The sequence below is a fragment of the Mucor velutinosus genome, assembly GCF_035048745.1.
Source record: "Mucor velutinosus strain NIH1002 chromosome Unknown tig00000093, whole genome shotgun sequence".
Lineage (NCBI taxonomy): Eukaryota > Fungi > Mucoromycota > Mucoromycetes > Mucorales > Mucoraceae > Mucor > Mucor velutinosus.
In genome coordinates this window covers 2,489,422-2,510,668 of record NW_027041907.1, presented here as the reverse complement: position 1 = coordinate 2,510,668, position 21,247 = coordinate 2,489,422, and the positions used below count along the sequence as shown (strand labels likewise).

General features: G+C 41.0%; 10 protein-coding genes across 10 annotated transcripts; 7 read left to right on the top strand and 3 right to left on the bottom strand.

Annotated features, from left to right (window-relative positions):
* Window positions 1–195: 195 nt before the first annotated feature.
* Window positions 196–774, top strand: ATC70_002573 (uncharacterized protein; the record flags this gene model as incomplete). The annotated part of the gene is made up of 3 exons (XM_064821946.1): window positions 196–240; window positions 312–495; window positions 554–774. 3 exons carry the CDS (start codon window positions 196–198, stop codon window positions 772–774), a joined length of 450 nt encoding a protein of 149 aa, XP_064681632.1.
* A 382-nt stretch (window positions 775–1,156) lies between these two features.
* Window positions 1,157–2,129, top strand: tgs1 (putative diacylglycerol O-acyltransferase tgs1; the record flags this gene model as incomplete). The annotated part of the gene is made up of 3 exons (XM_064821945.1): window positions 1,157–1,291; window positions 1,343–1,986; window positions 2,048–2,129. 3 exons carry the CDS (start codon window positions 1,157–1,159, stop codon window positions 2,127–2,129), a joined length of 861 nt encoding a protein of 286 aa, XP_064681631.1.
* A 796-nt stretch (window positions 2,130–2,925) lies between these two features.
* Window positions 2,926–4,667, top strand: PRM10_2 (pheromone-regulated protein prm10; the record flags this gene model as incomplete). Its single annotated transcript, XM_064821944.1, has 2 exons — window positions 2,926–3,931; window positions 3,988–4,667. 2 exons carry the CDS (start codon window positions 2,926–2,928, stop codon window positions 4,665–4,667), a joined length of 1,686 nt encoding a protein of 561 aa, XP_064681630.1.
* A 2,135-nt stretch (window positions 4,668–6,802) lies between these two features.
* On the top strand, window positions 6,803–9,928 carry ATC70_002570 (uncharacterized protein; the record flags this gene model as incomplete). The annotated part of the gene is made up of 1 exon (XM_064821943.1): window positions 6,803–9,928. The coding sequence occupies one exon, from the start codon at window positions 6,803–6,805 to the stop codon at window positions 9,926–9,928; it is 3,126 nt and encodes a 1,041-aa protein (XP_064681629.1).
* Window positions 9,929–10,259: 331 nt separating this feature from the next.
* ATC70_002569 (uncharacterized protein) lies at window positions 10,260–13,034 on the top strand (the record flags this gene model as incomplete). The annotated part of the gene is made up of 4 exons (XM_064821942.1): window positions 10,260–10,541; window positions 10,598–10,727; window positions 10,778–12,887; window positions 12,938–13,034. The coding sequence occupies 4 exons, from the start codon at window positions 10,260–10,262 to the stop codon at window positions 13,032–13,034; spliced, it is 2,619 nt and encodes an 872-aa protein (XP_064681628.1).
* A 132-nt stretch (window positions 13,035–13,166) lies between these two features.
* Window positions 13,167–14,376, bottom strand: ATC70_002568 (uncharacterized protein; the record flags this gene model as incomplete). The annotated part of the gene is made up of 4 exons (XM_064821941.1): window positions 13,167–13,908; window positions 14,164–14,202; window positions 14,262–14,277; window positions 14,373–14,376. The coding sequence occupies 4 exons, from the start codon at window positions 14,374–14,376 to the stop codon at window positions 13,167–13,169; spliced, it is 801 nt and encodes a 266-aa protein (XP_064681627.1).
* A 656-nt stretch (window positions 14,377–15,032) lies between these two features.
* Window positions 15,033–15,251, bottom strand: dus2 (tRNA-dihydrouridine synthase 2; the record flags this gene model as incomplete). The annotated part of the gene is made up of 1 exon (XM_064821940.1): window positions 15,033–15,251. The coding sequence occupies one exon, from the start codon at window positions 15,249–15,251 to the stop codon at window positions 15,033–15,035; it is 219 nt and encodes a 72-aa protein (XP_064681626.1).
* A 1,658-nt stretch (window positions 15,252–16,909) lies between these two features.
* Window positions 16,910–17,533, top strand: ATC70_002566 (uncharacterized protein; the record flags this gene model as incomplete). Its single annotated transcript, XM_064821939.1, has 1 exon — window positions 16,910–17,533. One exon carries the CDS (start codon window positions 16,910–16,912, stop codon window positions 17,531–17,533), a length of 624 nt encoding a protein of 207 aa, XP_064681625.1.
* Window positions 17,534–17,903: 370 nt separating this feature from the next.
* Window positions 17,904–18,476, top strand: ATC70_002565 (uncharacterized protein; the record flags this gene model as incomplete). The annotated part of the gene is made up of 3 exons (XM_064821938.1): window positions 17,904–17,943; window positions 18,001–18,121; window positions 18,176–18,476. The coding sequence occupies 3 exons, from the start codon at window positions 17,904–17,906 to the stop codon at window positions 18,474–18,476; spliced, it is 462 nt and encodes a 153-aa protein (XP_064681624.1).
* Window positions 18,477–18,486: 10 nt separating this feature from the next.
* PST1_1 (protoplasts-secreted) lies at window positions 18,487–21,190 on the bottom strand (the record flags this gene model as incomplete). Its single annotated transcript, XM_064821937.1, has 8 exons — window positions 18,487–18,801; window positions 18,856–19,095; window positions 19,153–19,719; window positions 19,775–20,022; window positions 20,079–20,312; window positions 20,367–20,424; window positions 20,484–20,793; window positions 20,853–21,190. The coding sequence occupies 8 exons, from the start codon at window positions 21,188–21,190 to the stop codon at window positions 18,487–18,489; spliced, it is 2,310 nt and encodes a 769-aa protein (XP_064681623.1).
* Between the last annotated feature and the right edge of the window lie 57 nt (window positions 21,191–21,247).

Genomic DNA, 21,247 nt, shown 5'->3' with positions numbered 1-21,247 from the left:
GGCCTGTATAACCTGTATATATTTAGGCTTTGATATTAACTGAACCGGCATTAGCCCGTGTGTTATTTGCTTCATCATCCCGACGTCAGTAAACTCAAAGTTTGCAGCTCAAGCCATTTATAAATACCTTCCATACTCCACTTGCTTTCGCTTCTTATCAAAATAATATCCTACAACTGAAACTATCATACAAAAATGACTGCATCTATTCCCCAAGGCCCTTTCTTCATTGTTTCAAAGGTAAGAAGCCGGACTATCACTGGCCAAGTCTACAACCATTAACTCGGTTCACGTAAAACTTGTATTTGTAGTTCAACAAGCGTGTGCTCGATGTTGAAGGCGCTTCCACCAAAGACGGCGCCAAGGTTTGTGTCTGGCAACAGAAGGAGAGCAGCGATAACGAAAACCAATTGTGGGAGTACAGAAACGGCAACTTTGTCAACCTCCACAGTGGCAAGGTTCTTGACATCAAGGGCAGTAAAGTCAAGTCTGACGGTGAGTATAGACACTTATTTGCCTAGTTGTATACATCTGACATAATTTGGTATGATAGTTCGCATCGTCCAAAATGAGAAGGCTACCTCCAATGATGAGGAAATTGAGAAGCAACGCTGGCTGATTGACCATGAAGGTTACATCCATATCTCCTCCAATCCTGATTTGGTCCTCGATATCAAGGGTGCTGAAGATGAGAATGGCGCTGAAGTCATCTTGTACGAGAAGCGTAGCGGCACTGTTGCTGCTAACCAACAATGGGAACTTGTTCGTCGCTAAATACCCTATGTACATATCCGAACACTGGCATAACTTTATTAGTTGAATAAAACCGTTGCATAAACCCTCTTCAATAGTAGTTTGCAGAATGTTTTTGATAATTGAAAATTGATAAATAGCCGTATTTCATCTCAATTGCGCGCGTTTGATCGGCAGTATCGAGATTACACCGCTCAAAGTGCATCGGTTTGGAATGCATTGGGCCAACCCCTTGCCCAACGTTCTGTTTCAATTCAGATAACTGTTCCAATCCTCCGTCTCTTTGATGGTAACTAGCTCGCCAATTTTACAAAAATTCATGAACATGAAAAAGTATAAAAAACCAACAAAATCAGTTGTTTGATCTAGCCTACCATCAATCAACTGATTACTGAATTTTACAATGAGACTCTCTGTTATCGCTTCCCTTGTGGCTTTGTCTGCTTCCGCTGTTTCTGCTGCTGTCGATAGAGTTGTTGTCTTTGCTGATAGCTACACCGATGACGGCAACGATTACAAGAATAGCAACTTCCCTCCCGTAAGTACACTGTGCAGTATGAGTGCCTGTTCTAACGACGTATTTAAATAGAGCCCCCCCTATTACGAGGGACGATATTCTAACGGACCCACGTGGTTAGAGTATGTCGCCAAGGATGTCTCTATCCCTGTTGAGAATCATGGTTACGGTGGAGCCACTACGAATAATTTGGACGCATATTCTGAATTTAACGGTTGGACTGTACCTGGTCTCAAGCAACAAGTCTCCACTTTGGAATCCAGTGGTACTGCTGACAGTTTGTACATTATCGAAATCGGTTACAATGACTTGAATTCTATCATCAACCCTGATCAATACAAGGTTGTCAACAAGAACTATTCTTACGAGAAGGTTGGTCAAAACGTCGCTAGTGCTGTCAAGGACATCATCGCCAAGTACCACGCCAAGGAATTCGCCTTCTTCAGCGTTGCTCCCTTTGACCATTGGCCCGTCATCAAGGATGCTGACAAGCCCAAGGCTAAGAAGATGATCAATGACTACAACAACTATGTTCAAGGTGAAATCAAGAAGATTAGCGGCATCAACGCCAAGTTTTATGACCTCCATGGCTGGTTTGAAGAACAAATTGCCAATCCTGCCCCTCTGGGTTTGTCCGTCACCAATGGTCCTTGTGTCTGGGGCATTGGCAACACCACTGCTTGTACAGATACTGACAAGCACTTCTTCTGGGACAGGTATTTTTACGTTTAGAACTTTTTGTAGCCTACGTTTTTACTAACATGTATCTCCATTTAGTTACCATCCTGAAGCCAAAGTGCATAAGGCCTGGGGTGAATGGGCTCTCCAGAACTTGAAGTCAGACTATCAAATCAATTAAATAACATAGCTTTCATGATTTGTGAATAGCTGTAGGTAGATCAGCATAAAGCACTCGTCTAAATTACATTTTTTTTTAAATAAAGTTTAAAGGATTACATATCACCTATTACATTTTCAGGCTTGATACGGATCACCTTAAAAAATTCTTATGAGCCACCTATTGACTAGATACTTATGGCACTTGAGCGCAACTTTAGGTATGTTGATTTGTAAAAGACGGAATATTATACATATACACTTGTCTCTCTCTATGACGACGCACATGTCGTTGCTTTACATTGTTCATTTGTACATGAGCCTTTGGCTAATATCGCAAGATTTATACAGCTAAAATGTTAGAAGAACCTTGATTGTTGATTGATATAAAATCACTAACCATACGAGCGTTTATGCTTCGGATGGTTCTCTACCTTCGCTTCGCTTCGTTGAGAACTAACCTGCGCAGCGGTAGCTCGCGCTACCAATTGCCCTGGCGTATCTTATGAAAATACTGCTATTTTCATTTTGGTCCTCTACTTGCACATGAAATCCCTTTATACTATCTGTGGATCTGATTCTTATGTGAAGCTCTACATCTGTATACAGTAGTCGCTCTATATAAGGCTACTTTTTTGGCGAGGTTTTTTTAGCCTTATTGCCCGCATAGCCTTAACTGGCGCGCGTGACTTCTGTCAAAAAAGTCGTGCGCGTAGAATCTATTACTATAATAGTTGATCAAATAAATCAACTTGATACCTCCCCAGTAACATTCATTTATCTGTTTATTTTACTTCTATTGAACGTAATATCCTATCATGTGCCTTAATCAAAGATCAAGAGATCGCCTCACAATCGAGCAAAAGTATCGCATTATTATGCACAACATGCACTTTCCTAATCTGACGCAAATGCAACTCGGTCAATGGGCTCAAAAGGAATTCAACCTTCATCACTCAGTCAAGCAAAAAACTGTATCGAACGTCTTGAATTCACAGGACAAGGTGATCAAAGCTTACGAAGGAGGAAATTTGAAGGGAAAAAGCAGCAGAGCCTTGACGATGCCACAATTGGACAATGACATTTTGGAGTACATTCAAGCCATGAATGCAAAATCTCTTCCTGTCAATCGTGGAACTATTGCAGCTTTTGCAAAAGTAGTCGCACACAGAAAGTACCGCATGCATGAATTGCCAAAGAATAAGCAAATCCATTTCTCAGATGGATGGCTAACCGATGTTTTCAAGAGAATTGGTGTCAAGTCAAGACATTTATATGGTGAAAAAAGCTCAGTCGACTTAACATCATCTAAGATTGTCGAAGAACTCAGAAAGATTGAAGAATTGTTGGAGCCATATGATCCCAAAGATATTCTCAACTTTGATGAAACTGGCTTATACTACGAGCAACAACCAACTCGCACCATTTGTCAGGAACCTTTAGGTGGTTCAAGGAAAAGCAAGAACCGATTCACAGTTGGACTAATCACCAACTATGATGGATCCTATAAAGGGCACCCCATTGTAATTGGGAAACGAAAGACACCAAAGGCAGCAAACAAAAAACCTGCTTTGTACAGAAGAACCACCAACATCGGGCAATCCCATTACGTGGAGTACCATTCATCTCCCAATGCATGGATGAACACCGACATCTTTAGGAAGTACGTAAAACGTTTGAATGCGTCTTTCGTTTACGCCGGAAGAAAAGTTGCTCTCTTGGTTGACAATGCTTCAGTGCATAAATTGAAAGAAGAATTCAGCAATATTAAGTTGATTTTCCTTCCAGCAAACACAACAAGCAAGTTGCAGCCTTTGGATGCCGGTAAATCAACAAATTTCATTGATATACGTACTCATCTCTAATCACACACTCGATAGGAATCATTGCGAACTTCAAGGCTCAGTTTCGTTGGCACCAATACTACAGGGCAGTGAACAAGTATCTTGCTGGGGTAAGCCTTGATCTTACCGAGGAATACAGAATGGATGAGGTGGATGCTCTGTATTTTCTTGCTGATTCTTGGATCAAAGTTAAGCCTCAAACAATCCAAAATTGCTGGGATCATACGAAGATCCTTGATTTTAAGTTTGCTCAGAGACAGAGAGTCGACTCGGAGGATGTACTCCCATCTTTCGAGCTACCTTTAGACGATGATCTAGTCAGCCAGTTGAACGAAATCATCCCTGAACTTCCTGGAAACAGAAGTAATGATGGGGTTCAATTGGTAACTGAAGTAAACGACTTGGATCTAAATGCAGATGAGTCTGATGCAATCGTTTTTAATCCCGTGATTGTTGAATTTGAGGATGGCGATGATGTTACCCATGGATCACAAGAGCTTGAGGTAGAGGAAGAACCAGTAGAGATTTACGATGTTGATACGAAGGAGATAAGAGAGAAGTTGAAGCATGCGTATGAAACTATCTTGTACCATACCATCCCAATGGATGAAAAAGAAAAGTCTATGCTGAAAACTATCCGTAGGAATCTGAACGATATCAGATCGGAGGAAGTAGCAGAGAAAAATCAAACAGATTTACGTGATTATTTTGTTTAAATGTGTTATTTTTCAATAAAAGCTATATATTTTTTATTATCTGATTGGCCTTAAATTCAATCTCAGCGATCACCACTATGAAATAAGGCTAAAATTTTTAGAATCTGTAGCCTTATATAAAATTAGGCTATTAAGGCTAAATAGCTGGTAAAAAAAAAAACCTGAAAAATTTCAGCCTTATTCCCCGCATAGCCTTATATAGGACGGCCTTATATAGAGCGACTACTGTACACGTAGCTATTTCATATACGGGCAAGTATCATACAGATATTACCCCTTTTTAGTCCTTAGTGTCCCTTATACAGTAAAATTTGAGTGCATTTGAGTCGCGTTTTCTCGCATTCAAGGCCGTTTTAGATTGTCAAAATAGCACCAAACAATTGCTCTTATCTGGCAGTTACTTTCTGACACCCTTGCTCAACTTTTTGGGGATCACAAAAACATGGCCAAAAATTGACCAAAAAGCATGAGGTACCCCTCATGATTTTCATCGAAAACCAAACGATCGCGTTTTTCATCTTGAAAATGAAGACTTTTACTATGGTATATCTTGAATCAAAATGTTTCTATCGATCCAAAGCAACCTCTGAAATCATCTTTGCGGGACTTTGGTATGTAAAATTTCGACATTTTGACCATAAACCTCTTTTCGTATTTTCGTAAATTACTCAATAAGTTTATTCGAAATATCTATCTTACTTGGTACCATTGGATACGCCTTGAAAAGCACTCCAAGAAAGCTTAGAGCGATATGGGGTAATTGTCACAAAATTCATAGTCGAATCTTGCAAATGAATGAAATTGAAGTCGAATTTAATTAAATTTGACCAATTTTGAAGATATGCTAACCGGAGCTGGAATTATTTTTGCCGCCACCAGTGCTAGGCGAAATCAGTACCATTCTCATGAAAGCAATCGATGCTTTTGACAGGTTTTATGAACATACGCAAATTATATGAGTAACCATTATACATTACGTTTGCTTCAGGAAGCTTCAAAGGGTAGCAGCTAAGAAAGCGCTCATCACTAATAGTACATTTTAGATATTCAATCTTCTTGTAATACTTGCAGTGTCCAATCTTAACGCTACCGAGTAAATGATGCGTAGGTTTGATAGATTTAGCATTCTTATTATAAGAAATAACCTAAGCGAGCGTAATGGTGGTATAAAAACGCTGAAGCGCTTGATTATCATTCTGTCCTGAGAGGGTGAGCTTTAATTAGAGCCATGGTTACTTTTGAATCATAGGCCAACATCCGCACTGCCTTATAATAAGCAACGGCAAAGCGCATTCATGTACGGATCACTAATATATTAGCGAAAAATGCCATTGACTCAGGGGTTATCTGATAGAACATTATTTTAGACTTTCAGGGCAAGTGCTTTTTCAGCAAGTCTTTCAAACAGAACCAGCTACAATCTACTAGAGAAGAGGCGCCTGCTTTCTTGGATTGGAGCATAAACTGCATTAGGGTGGCTTTGCGCAAACGCATCTGAGCAGCGACGTTAATTGTACTGGTCATCCGCTCACAGTCAGCGGCATAAATTATAAAGTTCATGAGAATGGCGATCAGACAACGAACGGCAGTTGTTGCTTGACCTTAGCACACAGGGATCTCTTTCGTTGTTCCCTCTGAATGAGTGTCAGGATTGATTCAAATGATCCCTAGGAATAGCATGTACATCCATACTGTATAGCATTGTGTGAATAACGATATTAATGATACCAAATGCAGACAGAAATGTAGATCCAAGAAAAGCCTGATATATCTCTACGATAACCGCCCCCCCCCTTAATGAGGAAATCAGAAATCAATTTTCTGTGGTTGATTTTGTGTTTCGAACAAAAGCCACAAAAAGCCAGAGGCATTATCGTTTTCACCTGATGGATAAACTGATTGGAGCTTGTTTAGGATAAGCAAAACTGCCCTTGAAAAAAAAAACGGAGCATGTTGAGGAACACACAAATAGGCAAATTTTTTTTTGTAGATGTATCTTTAGTTGTTATCCTTTCTCTTATTACATTCAATTACTTTGAGCCCTTATCTCAATTTAATTCCTTTTACAACTCTCTATTTACTACTATATTTCTTTCATCCATTCTCTCAAACACTACACTTGAAGAAATTAGTAAATGATGGTTTCCACCACAAATGAACAAGCAGCCATGGTTGCTGACCTCCTTAATAAGATCAACACTGCTCCCACTTCTGAAGAGGTTGAGCAAGCCGCTCAAGAACTTGCCAAGTTGGTTCAAGCCAAAGGTATGATCATGATCAAGACTTATGGTATTCTCGACAAGTTCTCTGCTTCCACCAAGAACAAGAAATCTGGTTTGGAGAGAGAAGGTGGTCTTATCGGTTTCAATGCCATGATGGAAGTCATGTCTCATGAAATCGAACCTCTCTTATTGCAACATCTTGATTCTTTCCTCGATTTATATGCTGATAAGGGTGCTGTTGTTCAAGAAGCTGCTCAAACTGCTTCTCGCACGCTTGTTGACATGATCCCAGCTGAAGCTACCAAGGCTCTTTTGCCTATTCTCATCAAGGGCATGGGCTTCGGTAATGGTAACTCAAAGAAATGGCAAACCAAGATTGGCGCTCTCAAGTTGTTGCAACGATTCACTGAAAGAGCCCCTGAGCAGATTGGTGAATGCTTGCCAGAGATCATTCCTGCTGTCTCTGACTGTCTTGCTGATACAAAGAAGGATGTAGCTACCGCAGCAGAAAAGGCCATGATGAAGATCTGTAGCGTAGGCGGTAATCCTGATATCCATCGTCATTTGAAGGATCTTGTGCTCTGTATGGGTGACCCTACTCGTGTGCCTCAAACGATTGAAAAACTTGCTCAAACCACCTTTGTCGCTGAAGTCAATGGCCCTACTTTGGCCATCATGGTGCCTCTTTTGACTCGTGCCTTGAACGAACGTTCCACTACTGTCTTGCGTCAAACTGTTGTTATCACTGACAACTTGTGTAAGCTTGTCCGCGATCCTCGTACCGCTGCTCAATTCTTGCCTCAGTTGTATCCTGGTATCGAACGTCAAGCTGATACTGCTGCTTTCCCCGAGATCCGTGTCTTGGCTAACAAGGCCAAGCAGACTTTGGTTGATGCAGGTGGTGTCACTGAAAAGTCGGATGCTGATGGTACTTTGACTGAAGTCTCCATTGAAGAAGCTACTGCCGCTGTCAAGAAGGCTGTGACCAAGGCTCAAGGTTTCTTGGATTCTTTCTTCATTTCTTACGTCTCTTATCTCGGTACCATTGCTGCTGATTACTCTCGTCAAGAATTGTTTGCTTTGGAAAACTGGCAGCAGGTGTTTGCTCCTTATCTCAAAGCCTTTGTCATGAAGTCTGATATTCCTGCAGTTGTAAGTGATGCTTTCAATGACATTCACTCATTGTTCAAGAGCCGTAACAAGGACAGCGATGATGCTGCCATCGATGAGCAAGAAGGTGAGGAGATCTGCCATGTGGAAGACTTTTCTCTTGCCTACGGTACTCGTCTCTTGTTGAGTCATACCAGACTCAAGTTGCATCGTGGTCAACGCTATGGTCTCTGTGGTCAAAATGGTGCTGGTAAGAGTACCTTGATGAACGCCATTCATGCTGGTAAAGTCGAAGGTTTCCCCTCTCAAGATCAAGTGCGCACTGCTTTGGTAGATTATAATTCTCAAGCTGCTGATCCCTCGCTTCATATTGTCGACTATGTCGCTGCCGATGATCTCTTGAAGAACCTGCCTCGTGCCGATATTGAAAAGTCATTGCGTGATGTTGGTTTTGATGATGCTCGTCTCGAGATGTCTGCCTCTGCTCTCTCTGGTGGTTGGAAGATGAAACTCGAACTTGCTCGCGCTATTCTTTCCAAGGCTGATATTCTCTTGTTGGATGAACCTACCAATCACTTGGACGTTGATAACATCAAGTGGCTTGAGGACTATTTGAATGCCCAATCTCAAGTGACCTGTCTTATCGTCTCTCACGATTCCGGTTTCTTGGACAATGTTTGTACTCAAATTCTCCACTACGAAAAGAAGAAGCTTCGTTTGTATCATGGTAACCTTTCTGACTTTGTTGCCGTCTACCCTGCTGCTCGTACCTACTACAGTCTTGACGCCTCCACTATTGAATTTACTTTCCCCAAGCCATCTGTCTTGCAAGGTGTTAGATCCAATACCAAGGCCATCCTCAAGATCAATGACTGTACATTTACCTATCCTGGTAACAAGACGCCTTCTCTCTACAATGCCACTGCTTCTCTTTCCCTCTCTTCTCGTGTCGCTGTTGTCGGTCCTAACGGTGCTGGTAAGTCTACTATGATCAAGCTCTTGACTGGTGAGACTATCCCTCAAACGGGTACTGTGTGGCGTCATCCTGCTCTCCGCATCGGTTATGTTGCTCAGCACGCTTTCCACCATTTGAACCAACATCTTGAAAAGACACCTACAGATTACTTGCAATGGCGTTATTCTACTGGTGAGGATAAGGAAGTGGCCGAGAAGGAAACTCGTGCCTGGAGTGATGATGAATTGAAGCAAATGGAGAAGATGATTCCTGTCAACGGCGAAGAGCGTCAAATTGAAACCTTGTTGGGTCGCACCAAGCTCAAGAAGACATTCCAATACGAAATCAAGTGGAAGAACAAGCTTCACAAGTTCAACAGCTGGTTCTCTCGCGAAAAGTTGCTCGAGTTGGGTTTCCAAAAGCTGGTTCAACAATTCGATGATAAGGAAGCTTCTCGTGAAGGTTTATTGTACCGTGAATTGACTATTCCCCACATCCGTCAACACTTCAGCGACATTGGTCTTGATCCTGATATCGCTCAATACACTAAGATGAGTGCTCTTTCCGGTGGTCAAAAGGTCAAGGTTGTCATTGCTGCTGCCATGTGGAACAATTGTCATATGCTGGTGCTTGATGAACCTACCAATTTCTTGGATCGTGAAGCGCTTGGTGGTCTTGCTACTGCTATCAAAAAGTGGGATGGTGCTGTTGTCATGATTTCTCACAGCAATGAGTTTGTGGATGCCTTGTGCCCTGAAAGCTGGAAGTTAATCGCTGGTAAACTGTACAAGGACGGTGTGTCTTCTGTGGATGATGAGTCCAACATTGACGAAGAAAAGGTCAAGGCAAAGCTCTCCAAAAAGAAGAAGAAGACTAGAAATGAGGTCAAAATGCAAGAAGAGCGTCGTCGTGCACGCCATCTCAAGTGGTTGATCGAAGGCGGTACCAAGGAGCCTGATACTGAATCTGACTAGATCCAACTACTGCATTGCAAAATTTACCTTATAGATATCATTTTTATTTTCCTTTTCTTGTTATACATTTCACTATTGCTTTTATAATACATTTTTCCTTATAATCTTTTCCTTTTTGCTATAAAGAAACCATCATACAATAGATCAACACATAATAAAATTTGAATTTCTCTCAATTATATTGTAATCAAGCATGAGTTAATATCACGGACTTTGAAGCAGGCCAGAGGGAATGATGTAAATTCGTTGTTGCCACTATCTGTAGAGTTTTTTTTTTTTTTTTTTTTTTTTTTTTTTTTTTTTTTTTTTTTTTTTTTCTCTCTGTTACATCATGTTGTTAGGTTTCACTAGACTCGAGAAACCAAGGAGAGCAGCTCATACGCATTGGATACTATTCGCCTTGGTTGTGGGCACCATCTTGGCATTGTTTGCCATGGTGGATAGTTTCTACCTGCACCTATTTAAATCAGCACAGAGACAAGAGCAGCAGCAATGTGCCATGAGCTATGCATATCCCACTTTTACTGAGATTACAAATAAGCCGAATTCAGCCCTGTCAGCCAAATACAAGCTGTACCTGTACCGTGAGGGCTATTTGGATGGACCTGATCAGGTATATCAGCAACTGTGTGTGCCTGTCAAAACCTAATTATTTTGTTGCCATCTCAGTTGTATGGCGTGCCTGCATTGTTCATCCCAGGTCAGGCAGGAAGTCATAAGCAAATACGATCCTTGGCTTCGACAACAACACACTTGTATTATGATGGAAAATCAGACCGAAATATAGATTATTTTACCGGTAAATTGTATATCGATTGCTAATTTGAATGGATATTCATCGTGTGCCAGTCGATTTGAACGAGGAGCTGTCAGCTTTAAGTGGACAAACATTGCTGGATCAAGCAGAGTACATGAACCAAGCGGTGGCAAAAATACTGTCCTTGTATGAACATCATCCCAACAGACCAACATCTGTCCTCATCATAGGCCATTCTATGGGCGGCCTTGTAGCGCGCACTATGTTTATGCTACCAAGCTATATTCCCAACAGCATCACCAACATGATCACGCTTGCTACGCCTCATACGGCAGCTCCACTCCTACTAGACGCTGCTATTTACAAGACCTACAAGAGATTGACTCAGTTTTGGACAAACAACAAATTTGACAACCTTACCTTGATATCTATCGCTGGAGGATGTTTGGATAGCATTGTCCATTCTGACGGTGTCAACACAGCTAGTTTTATACCAGCTACCCATGGATTCACCACATACACGACATCCATTCCAGGCGTCTGGACAGGCACAGATCATATGGCAATACTGTGGTGTAATCAATTCATTCGTATATTAGCTTCAACACTATTAGAGACGGTACAAGTAGCATCGGTAGAGGAGCGTATGCAAATTTACAAGCGTAATCTGTTGAATGGTAGAGATGATTCCGTGATTAGCCGTCAGAACACAAATGTGGAAGTGAATGAAGTGGAAATCAAGGCATTAGAAAACACAACCAGCCCTATTCTGTTCAATATGCAGCAAAAGACAATGACACTGATAGAATCTCCAGCATCAAAGCTACAACTGCTGACAAATATCCATAGAAGCGATGATAATTGCTGGTCAATCGTCCAATGTCATGATGGAAACAACTGCAAATATACCGTGCCTCAAGTGACAGTCTTGCTATCAGCCTCTGCAGAAAACTTGATCGACTCTACACCATTCCGCCTACTCAGCATTGACACTATCAGCAGTAATTTCATTGGTATTATCCAGCACTGCCAAATGCCAGTAGACACATTTATCCAACTATACCAAGACACACCTACTATACATAAAAACAGCGTCTGGAGCATTATGCGAAGCGGGGTGTTCTTCACTGTGGATCCCCTTCACGCAACGCATGTGTTTCCACTAATTCGCAACTCACTTTTTGCCTTCGATGTCAAGGTAGCTTCACTGACAGGTCAAGGCCTTTACAAACCAATGATGAAACAAACTATCAACAATGTAGAAACCAAATATTACCGCCATTTAGAGGCAAATCAATCTGAGAGAATCACATTCCATCAAGAGGTAGACACAAATCACCAGGGCTTATTGCTTCAGTTCTTTACAGATAGACAAGCCATGGATATTGAAATCAAGCTGGACTGGTATGGTACTTTGGGTAGATGTGTGCTTCGCTATGGCGCTATTCTGGCCAACTTTCTCTGGGTATCTTCCCTGATGATTCTCTTGACGCAGGCCAATACATATGCTCTCAATGGAAAGCGTGAATTTGTTGCTTATCCGATCGCAATAGTGCAATGTGTCAAGGGACCCTTCTTACAACTCATTGCTTTACTCATCATTACAGTAGCCATCATCAGCTGCTTGCCAGTTGACTCTTCAATAGTCAGTCTATTCGTAACAAAATACATGCTGTTTGGCAGTAATGATTGGCTATTTGGCGGCTTATTGGTTCTAACATTTGCACTGAGTGTTGGTCTGAATGCTGTCATCTGGCTCTTGGTATCACTCTTGACTCTGATCCTCAGCACACCAATGCAATTCATGCGTTCCAGTGATGTGTCCACATCAGTTACATCGACACGGTTCCTTGTCCATGTGGGTATCGTTGTTGGATTACTCAGTTTCCTCCCCTCAGCCGTAATTTTCACACTGTATTTCAGCTTTTGGTTATTATTGACATGCTCTGCTCGCAATGCTGCTCGCTCTGATCTGCCATTGTTCCAAAACATCTACAAGTATAGACAATCATGGCTCATCTTTCTGATCTCCCTTTTACCATATTATATTCCACATCTCATTGTGTTCATCAAGAACATGCTGATCGGCTGGACATACCAACTACCAGAGTCTAAGCTCACTCTTGTTCAAGATGTCCCTGTGCTCATGACATTGGCATTCTTGGTAACTGTAGGCAGAAATCCAGACGTAACCAACTCAAGGTAAGTTTCCCAGCACACAAATAAGCGTTCGCTTACTGACTCATTCTCAGATACCTCACACCTACCATCTATATTTTAAACTGTATCATCACCTACCAAATGCTATTTGGATTCCTACACCCTTTCATATTATCTCATTTCATCTAACCCTTCCCAACTATGATACGAACATATAATAAAGCAGCAGTGAGTTGAGGCGAGAAGCAAGCGACATTTTATGGTTTTTATTAATTTCTTCTAACGAAAAAATATATATAACCTCTGCGTAGGGGGGTTGATTTAGACAGAAGCTTGGATAGCGGGTTCAACGAAATCCTTGGAAGCCTTAGCACCAGTATCATCACCAGCAGCGGCAGCACCACCGTGAAGAGCCAAGAGAGCAGAGACATCGAACTTGGGTGCCTTGAGGATCTTGACCTTACGAGTGTAGGTGTTTTGGAGAGGATAGATACCTTGACAGGCCTTCTCAATACGGACAGCAATAGCGTCTTGAGCAGATTGAGAAGCAGAAGAGGTAACCTTGGCAACCAATTCCTTGAGGTCACAAGCAACAGCTTCCTCAGTCATGATCTCAAACATCTTCTTACGGATTTGACGGATTTGAGCAGCTTGAGCATAAGTGGTCTTCTTGATTTGGTTGCGACGACGAGAAGTGAAGGAGACAGTGAAGAGACGAACAAGATAACCATCGGTAGTCTTGACATCAACGAAAGCCTCAATCAAAGATTGCCACTTCTTGACCATGGAACGGAGCTTGTCGGTGGTCATATCCATGCGGTAGAAGTTGGTGAGACAGTTCTTACCTTGGATTTCGTCAACCTTCAATTGAATCTTACGGAAAGAACGAGCCTCGTCCTTGGAGAGATCACCGAGAGACATCTCGACGACACGACCGTGGAGAGAGTCGTTGGCGTTACGGAGACCTTGAGTACGGTTGACAAGAGTCTTACCGACTTGACGGACGTCGAACATGGAAGGAGCCTTGATATCATACCAGTCCTTACGGGTGAAGGGGTCAACGCTAAAAAAAGATAGAAAAATGCGTCAATTCACATTGATTCTGTATCAACAAAGATCTACTGTAAGCCTAGTTGAAAGAGTAGTGTAGTGTCTCGCTGGGTCGAGTATGGCAGGCTGAAGAAATCGACATCAACATCTACTTGTATCTACATCTCCTCTAGACAGCTTCTCTGATCGCATATAAAAACTCGACATTGTACAATATTCCAATACTCTTTCAACTAGACACACAGAAATTCAAGGTTTTTTCACTTACACCTTCTTCTTCAAACCCTTCTTTCCCTTAGAAAGACGCCTAAACAGATGCAATCATCAGTATGCTTACTCCAAATGATGCAAGATGACAAAACTTACTTATTCTTGCCGACAGCTGTTTAGTCGAGGAAATTGATATAGATGGTGATAGAATTGAAATACTGGTTAGATATCATGGCATAGATGGATGGATGGATGTATACACTTTACCCATATTAACGATTTAAAAGAAGGATCTCTACTCTTGTGTACTTGTGCTATAGTTATCAATAGGCTTGCCCCTCAAATTTGAGTGTTCGGTGACCATTTTTCCTTGCTTTGCCGGGATAGTGAAATTGTAGGCTCACTGGAAAAGTGCAACACACTCAATTTACCAACATTGATTGGCTAGACAAGGTTTACATTGCACCACTCTAGTCAAACTTGCCGGAATTCACTGATTTAACTAACATGATAGATACTTGATCATCTCCAATGCACATTACTTCGACTTGGTTTAATACCAAGACATTGAATTTACTTGGTAGACTATTGTAAAAGACACATTCTTTATGGAACAAAAGTTTATGTTACAAAATTACAATAATCATTGTATCTGCTTTCATTAGTGGTGCGACGCCTATATTTGTTTATGTTTGTCGTTAGTCTAGTTAACTTTGCAGATTCGACATGAAATTTCTTTTCTCTTTCACCAAATTCAATAGAAGAACATCATAAAACTATCTTTATTCTTTACTGGATAATGGATTCATGAGGAATATCATATATAGGAAATTAACAAGTGTGGTACATGACGTACATGTAGAAAGGTACACACATGCGAACACAGTAGCACAGAAAGAAAAGATTATGAAGCCATCCTACAATCCTTTAGGCGTCATGATCCTCAGCAGCAACTCGCTTCTCATGTACAATCTCCAGGTTTTGCTTGATTTCTTCATCAATCTTCTTGAGGTTTTCTTCTTCACGTTTTAATGCGGCGATCTCTTCGCGGAGCTGTTGTTCGGTCTTGATCATTGTGTTGGTAGACATTTCACGAGCCAATTCAGTAGGGTGGGCATGATGTTGAGTTTGTTCAGGGAGAGTCATTGTTGTTAAGAACTGTTTGAAATGAAAAGAAAAGAGTAAATACAGCAAATGAAGCCATCAATTTATGATTTTATACTAAAATCTACTTGCTTTAATTCTCAGATGAGTGAAAAAACGTGATCCAGGTACAAATCCTTTACTAGTAATCGCATATATGGAATACCTTTTTAAATTGATATGCGTTGTTGCTATTTTTTTCTGGCTTTAGCTAATGAATCCAAATCATAAGTTATGATAACACTGTGGAATACAGTGGAATACATGCAGACACGTCGTCGTAACTGATCTACTTTGAAAATATTCCATGTGTTTCCTTCTGCGACCCTATTGTCACTGCACGATGTCTACATTTTGGTTAGACTATATGTTTAAGGACAAAAATTGATAAAAGGCTTTGAAGTTTTCTGTTTCTTATAGGTTTTGCTTATCACATAATGTTCGTGGATCTTATGACCTCATTCAGTTAATGTCATTGTTGGCTAGGGCATCTTTTTGCTTTTATTCACGAACAAACACAAGGAAGCCTTCGTCAATTTTTAGCTTAGAGATGTAAACTTAGGCCACGACTTGTATATAGGCTGATCAAATGTGTATAAAATGACGTTGAAGAGATGATAGAATTGTATCATTTGATCTCTCGTTGAAAATCCATGTACAGTCTGCCTCGAGCGCTTCTAATGCCATATATCTAATGCAGAAACTAAATATAGAGATATTTTATTTACGTAAGGTTCACTTCGCTGAAGTCTGATAATGCCAGTTTGTTTGAACGTGCCTTTACCAGGCAAGATCAGTCATCAATAAGCCTGGGAACTTTTACGATAAATTGGTTGGTGCCCTGAATTTTTTTCGATTCTAAGCTCCGTTTGACAAGTATGTCTCTCATGCTTTGAGTATACATATACTACTTATTAGTGCTACTTGCATTTGGACTGTAGCTTCTAACAGAATATCAAGTACATACAAAGTAAGTCAGATCTGATAGAATTGTATGAAAGCTCAGGAAAGCCAATCCTGAGAACCGAAATGTAGAGTTTCCCTCTAAAATTTGTTCGAGCTTGGCCAGCATGTTTCGATATCATATTTTGTATGAAGCCGTTGCAACGAATGAGAGGCTATACAATACACCCATCTTATTTAGAACATCAATCTAAAGACATATAGACTTAGCTTGGATCTAAAATCATTTCCGAACCGGAAATGAGGAAATTGCCGGCACTTTTGATTGCCATTTTTGGTTTGCAATGGACCAGCAACAACTTTAATCTATCCACAGCAAATCCATCCATCCTTCCTTTTTTAACGTATCCACATATATAACCATGGCTGCTGTTGCTCAAATCTCCAAGAAGAGAAAGGTAGAAACATACATCTATCATCATACTATCGTTAGATGTCATATTAATCCATATTTTCCATCTATTTTGTAGTTCGTAAGTTGAGATTTCGATGGATGACAACAATCATCAGCCTGTAAAAAGCTCAAGATGCTAATATACACCATATACATATGTAGGTTGCTGACGGTGTCTTTTATGCTGAATTAAACGAGTTCTTCACTCGTGAACTTGCTGAAGATGGCTATGCTGGTGTTGAGGTTCGTGTTACCCCTGCCCGTACCGAGTAAGAGAGATGAATGGAGTGTATATGACAGTGAAATGGAATCACTCATTGGAAAATCTACTAGAATCATCATTCGTGCCACTCACACACAAAACGTTCTTGGTGAGAAGGGTCGCCGTATCCGTGAATTGACCACTCTTGTTCAAAAGCGTTTCAAGTTCCCCGAGAACGCTGTTGAGCTTTATGCCGAACGTGTCCAAAACCGTGGTCTCTGTGCCATTGCTCAATGTGAGTCTGTCAAGTTCAAGCTTCTCAATGGTTTGGCCGTCCGTCGTGCCTGTTATGGTGTCGTTCGTTTCGTCATGGAATCCGGTGCTAAGGGTTGTGAAGTCGTTGTCTCTGGTAAGGTTCGTGCTGCTCGTGCCAAGGCCATGAAGTTTGCTGATGGTTTCATGATTCACTCTGGTAACCCTGCTCGTGAATTCATCACCACTGCTGTTCGCCATGTTGATTTGCGTCAAGGTGTTTTGGGCATTAAGGTTAAGATTATGTTGGATAACGATCCTACTGGTCGTAACGGTCCCAAGCAATGTCTTCCCGATATTGTCACCATCCTCGAACCCAAGGATGAGGCCGCTATCACTGAGCCCTCTGCTCAAGATTTCAGACCTGCTCCTGCTGCCGCTGCTCCTGCCGCTGAGGAATCAACCGAAGCTTAAGTTTTAAAAAGTTCTTTTCTTCACTTGTCTATATAATTAAAATAAAAGAAAACATCTAAAAAAAGTGAATTACGTTTAGTTCATTGATCTGCCAGCATGTAGTGGTAGTGTGACATTTTGGAGGGGTTTTTTTTTTAAGAGATGTACTGATCAAAGACGTCCATGCGTTCTAGCAAGCCTCCAAGGTACTTGGTGTCTTGATTTATTCATAAAATCAGACTGTAATGTCAAGAAGTTTTATGCATCTTTCAAATGCAATCATAGCATCGACACTTGCATCTGAATGTGACTAGTGGAAACAGTAGCTTAAATTATAGGAAAAAAAAGTTTTGACATTTGTACTTTGAATAAATCACTCGAGAATATAAATATGGACGAAATTATGCTAGACAAAAGAGCTCCTGTTGAAGGTATAAGCAAATACTTGATATGAATGGTCTATGGCTAATAGGTAAACATATGAATAGGAGCAATTCATAAACGTACTCCCCAGAGACCAGCGTCTGTACCGACTGATATATACATTTCAACCAAAAGCAAGAGAAGTGCGATAGTAAAGCGTGTACGAAGACTAATGCTCAAAGAAAAGTAACATTCTATATATTTGTACAATGTCCTTCAATGTACTCATGATTACAATAGCCACAAATCAGTCGTTATACATGGATTAGGAGCTATGGTGATCAGAGCCGCATCGATGGCATTAGCGGCGCAGGAAGCTTTAGAAAACCAAGTTACTCTAAAACCAACTACAGAGACAATTTCATTAATAGACGACATTATACCTGATGATATGGACAAGGACCTGGAGACCCAAAAAAGACAAAACTCAATTATACACATCACGTTAGAAGCCAAAGACGGATTAGCAGAACTACAACGAAAAACGGGGCAGATCATCCATCATCCTTCGAGAAATAGAAGAAGCAGACGCTGGCAGTAACCTTGATTTATTATTTCTGTAAATGTGACAAGAGCAATAAAGCTTCATTTTGTAAATGCAAATCAGCTGGATACGACTCTGGCTTAAGGATGGGCGAGATAATTCTATCTACAATCAGGTTGCCTAACCTATCTAATTGACCCTTGGGTATGTGTCTGCGCCAAACGAGCAATGTCTTGAGATATTTACAATGTGCCCAAACGAATCGATGCTTGGCTTGTGTTGATTCAGTGTCCAGATTTGATTTGGGAACTGCTGTTTCAATGGATTCAGCGAATCGAGAAATTTGCTTTTCTAGTGTGTCTACAATGTCCATAGCCAAATCCTGTTTTCCAAAGTTATTACACTGATGGCTAGAGTCACTGCTAGATGCACTTACTTGGTACGCCTTTTCGTCAATGTCTACATAGTACGATATTTGCTCCATGATTTGAGCTGCGTGTCTCATTTGCCTTGAAGAGGCAGCATTAAGGGTATCCAGCATGCTCTTGATCTTTTTGATGATGGATTTTTCGACAACCTTGTTCAGCATTTCAACATCAGGATCCTCATGTTCTACTGATACACCATACTCTGATAATATTCTGTGCCATTGCATGCTGTCAAAATCCATTGGATCCTATCATAAGAGCTACGTGAGTATATGTGTGCATGACTTTCAACAAGAAAAACTTACCGAGAATGGATCCCAAGACACCAATTCAGAACGTATGTAAAACTCAAACGCACCAGGTAAGCTGAGACTACCATAGGCTTTTTTATAATCATCGTAGTAATCCAGCTTCCATGCTTCGAATTTGTCCTTTACGGCAGATAGCGACCTGAATTCGTCACTCACATCAGCCATGAGATTTTCAATTCCACTGGATTGAATTTGCAGTAATTTATCGTGCTTTTGCTCGTAATAATCCTCTTTCATCTCATCGTCTGTCCACAATCCCTGCTCCTTGATAGCATCTTCGCCCTCCAGTTCAGATAAGCCAGCTTGCTTTTCAATGCGTTTTTGCCTTTCTGATCTCCTTCTTTGACGAGCACTCGCTGAATTTCTCAATTCCTTGACTCTTCCGAATTCATCTACTTGCTCTGATTCTTCCGTCATATCTTCGTCTAATTGATCTGCTGTAACACTTGTAAATTGGCATAAGTCGTCTAGATTGTTCTGCCATCTTCTAGACGTAGCAATCTCAGTCTTTGCTGATATAGTGTCGTGTGCTTCGGATTCTAACTTTTCCAGATCAGGGAACTATATACCACGTTGTAAGTACAATTTTTGCTTAATAGGCCTTGATCTAACGAACCTTGGCATCCAAGAATTCACCCAAGTCATTGACATACTGCGCTAACTCTTGAAAGTAATTGTATCGTTTACTGCCTCGTTCGATTTCCTTTTGTAAATCATCCTCAATCGTGGTCGAGTTTTCAATGGTCTTTAATGAGTCTTGCAAATTCGATTCATACTGTTGCATTGATTCAGCAACTTGAGTAGTAGAAAGGTCAAGCGCTTTCATCACATCAGCCAAGGTCGGTAGAGTAGATACCTCAGGTACTATTCATGCATTATTCAGTGCACAGTCCATTGTCAAACGTTTCATTAGAACCTACCTTGTGCAGGTCTATAATTTGGTGGTGGGCTATATGGATCAAACTCTCTGCTCTGGGACTTTGCACCGCCAAACTTCATCATATCTTCCTCCCATCTTTCCATATCCTCAGACTGATCGTCATCTTGCTCGGCTTCTTCAATCATCTCACGTACGCCCTCTCTGCGTTCCTTTTCCTGCTTTTTCGCATTGCCCTTGCTTAATGTGATTTTATCGCCCACATACTTTTCAAATTCTAAGTGCAAAACCCTTTAGGGACACACTTGTCTCGTGAATATTAACTACTTACCAGCCTCTCCGTCATCAGCAATATCATCTTCCTCTCTCACGAGTCGAGATCCAGTTCTCTATATACAGCAATACATTAATTTTCAAACTGTGAATGTAAAAAAATGCACAATCCTACATCTTCCTCATCGTCGTCTTTGTCGTCTAAAGGTATAAATCCATCCTCACTCTCAGTGATATTAAACCCTTTGCGCATTTGCTCACGTTTCTTCTTTGCGGCGATGATAGCACTGGCATCTGGAATACCGCCACTGGTGATTTTAGCATTCATTGTTGATGGAAACTTTTCATGTAGTAAAGCATCGTCGTCTGCTGTAAGTGATGTTCTGACTGAAGCAGGTAAGCTAGGCGTGCCAGCTCGAAGCTTGTCCAAGGTCTCTTTATCGTAACTGGAATGCTGTTTAACTTGCTCTGCTTCCAGTTCAATCCTAATATTCAACAGCTGGTCAGAAGCTGCAAAGAAACCACACCCAAATGTATATGTTACTCTGGCAACTTGACTTGCAAACCTCTACTGGCTTTGGTCTTTTTGATTTGGAATTCTTCGCCATCGCCTTCTTCTTCTTCATCCTGAGTAAAACTGAGCGCATTCAAGGACTTCTTCGATTTGACCTTCTTCTTGGACGAAGTTATTGTTTTCTGGATAACAACTTCAGCTGGCTCATCGTCTGTGGTCTCGACCTTTCTACGGATGTTTTTAGTGCGAGATGGTTTCTTAAACATAGTATCGAAAGAAAGAAATGCTGCCGCGTTTTCAAACAGGTGTAACAGGCGCAGTGATTCCATGGACATTGCTGTTTCGGTGACTGTTGGGCCTGTCAACATTGGAAGATGAAATTACCACCAAAAGTAGACGACCCCGGGATTTTACCTTTTTTTCTC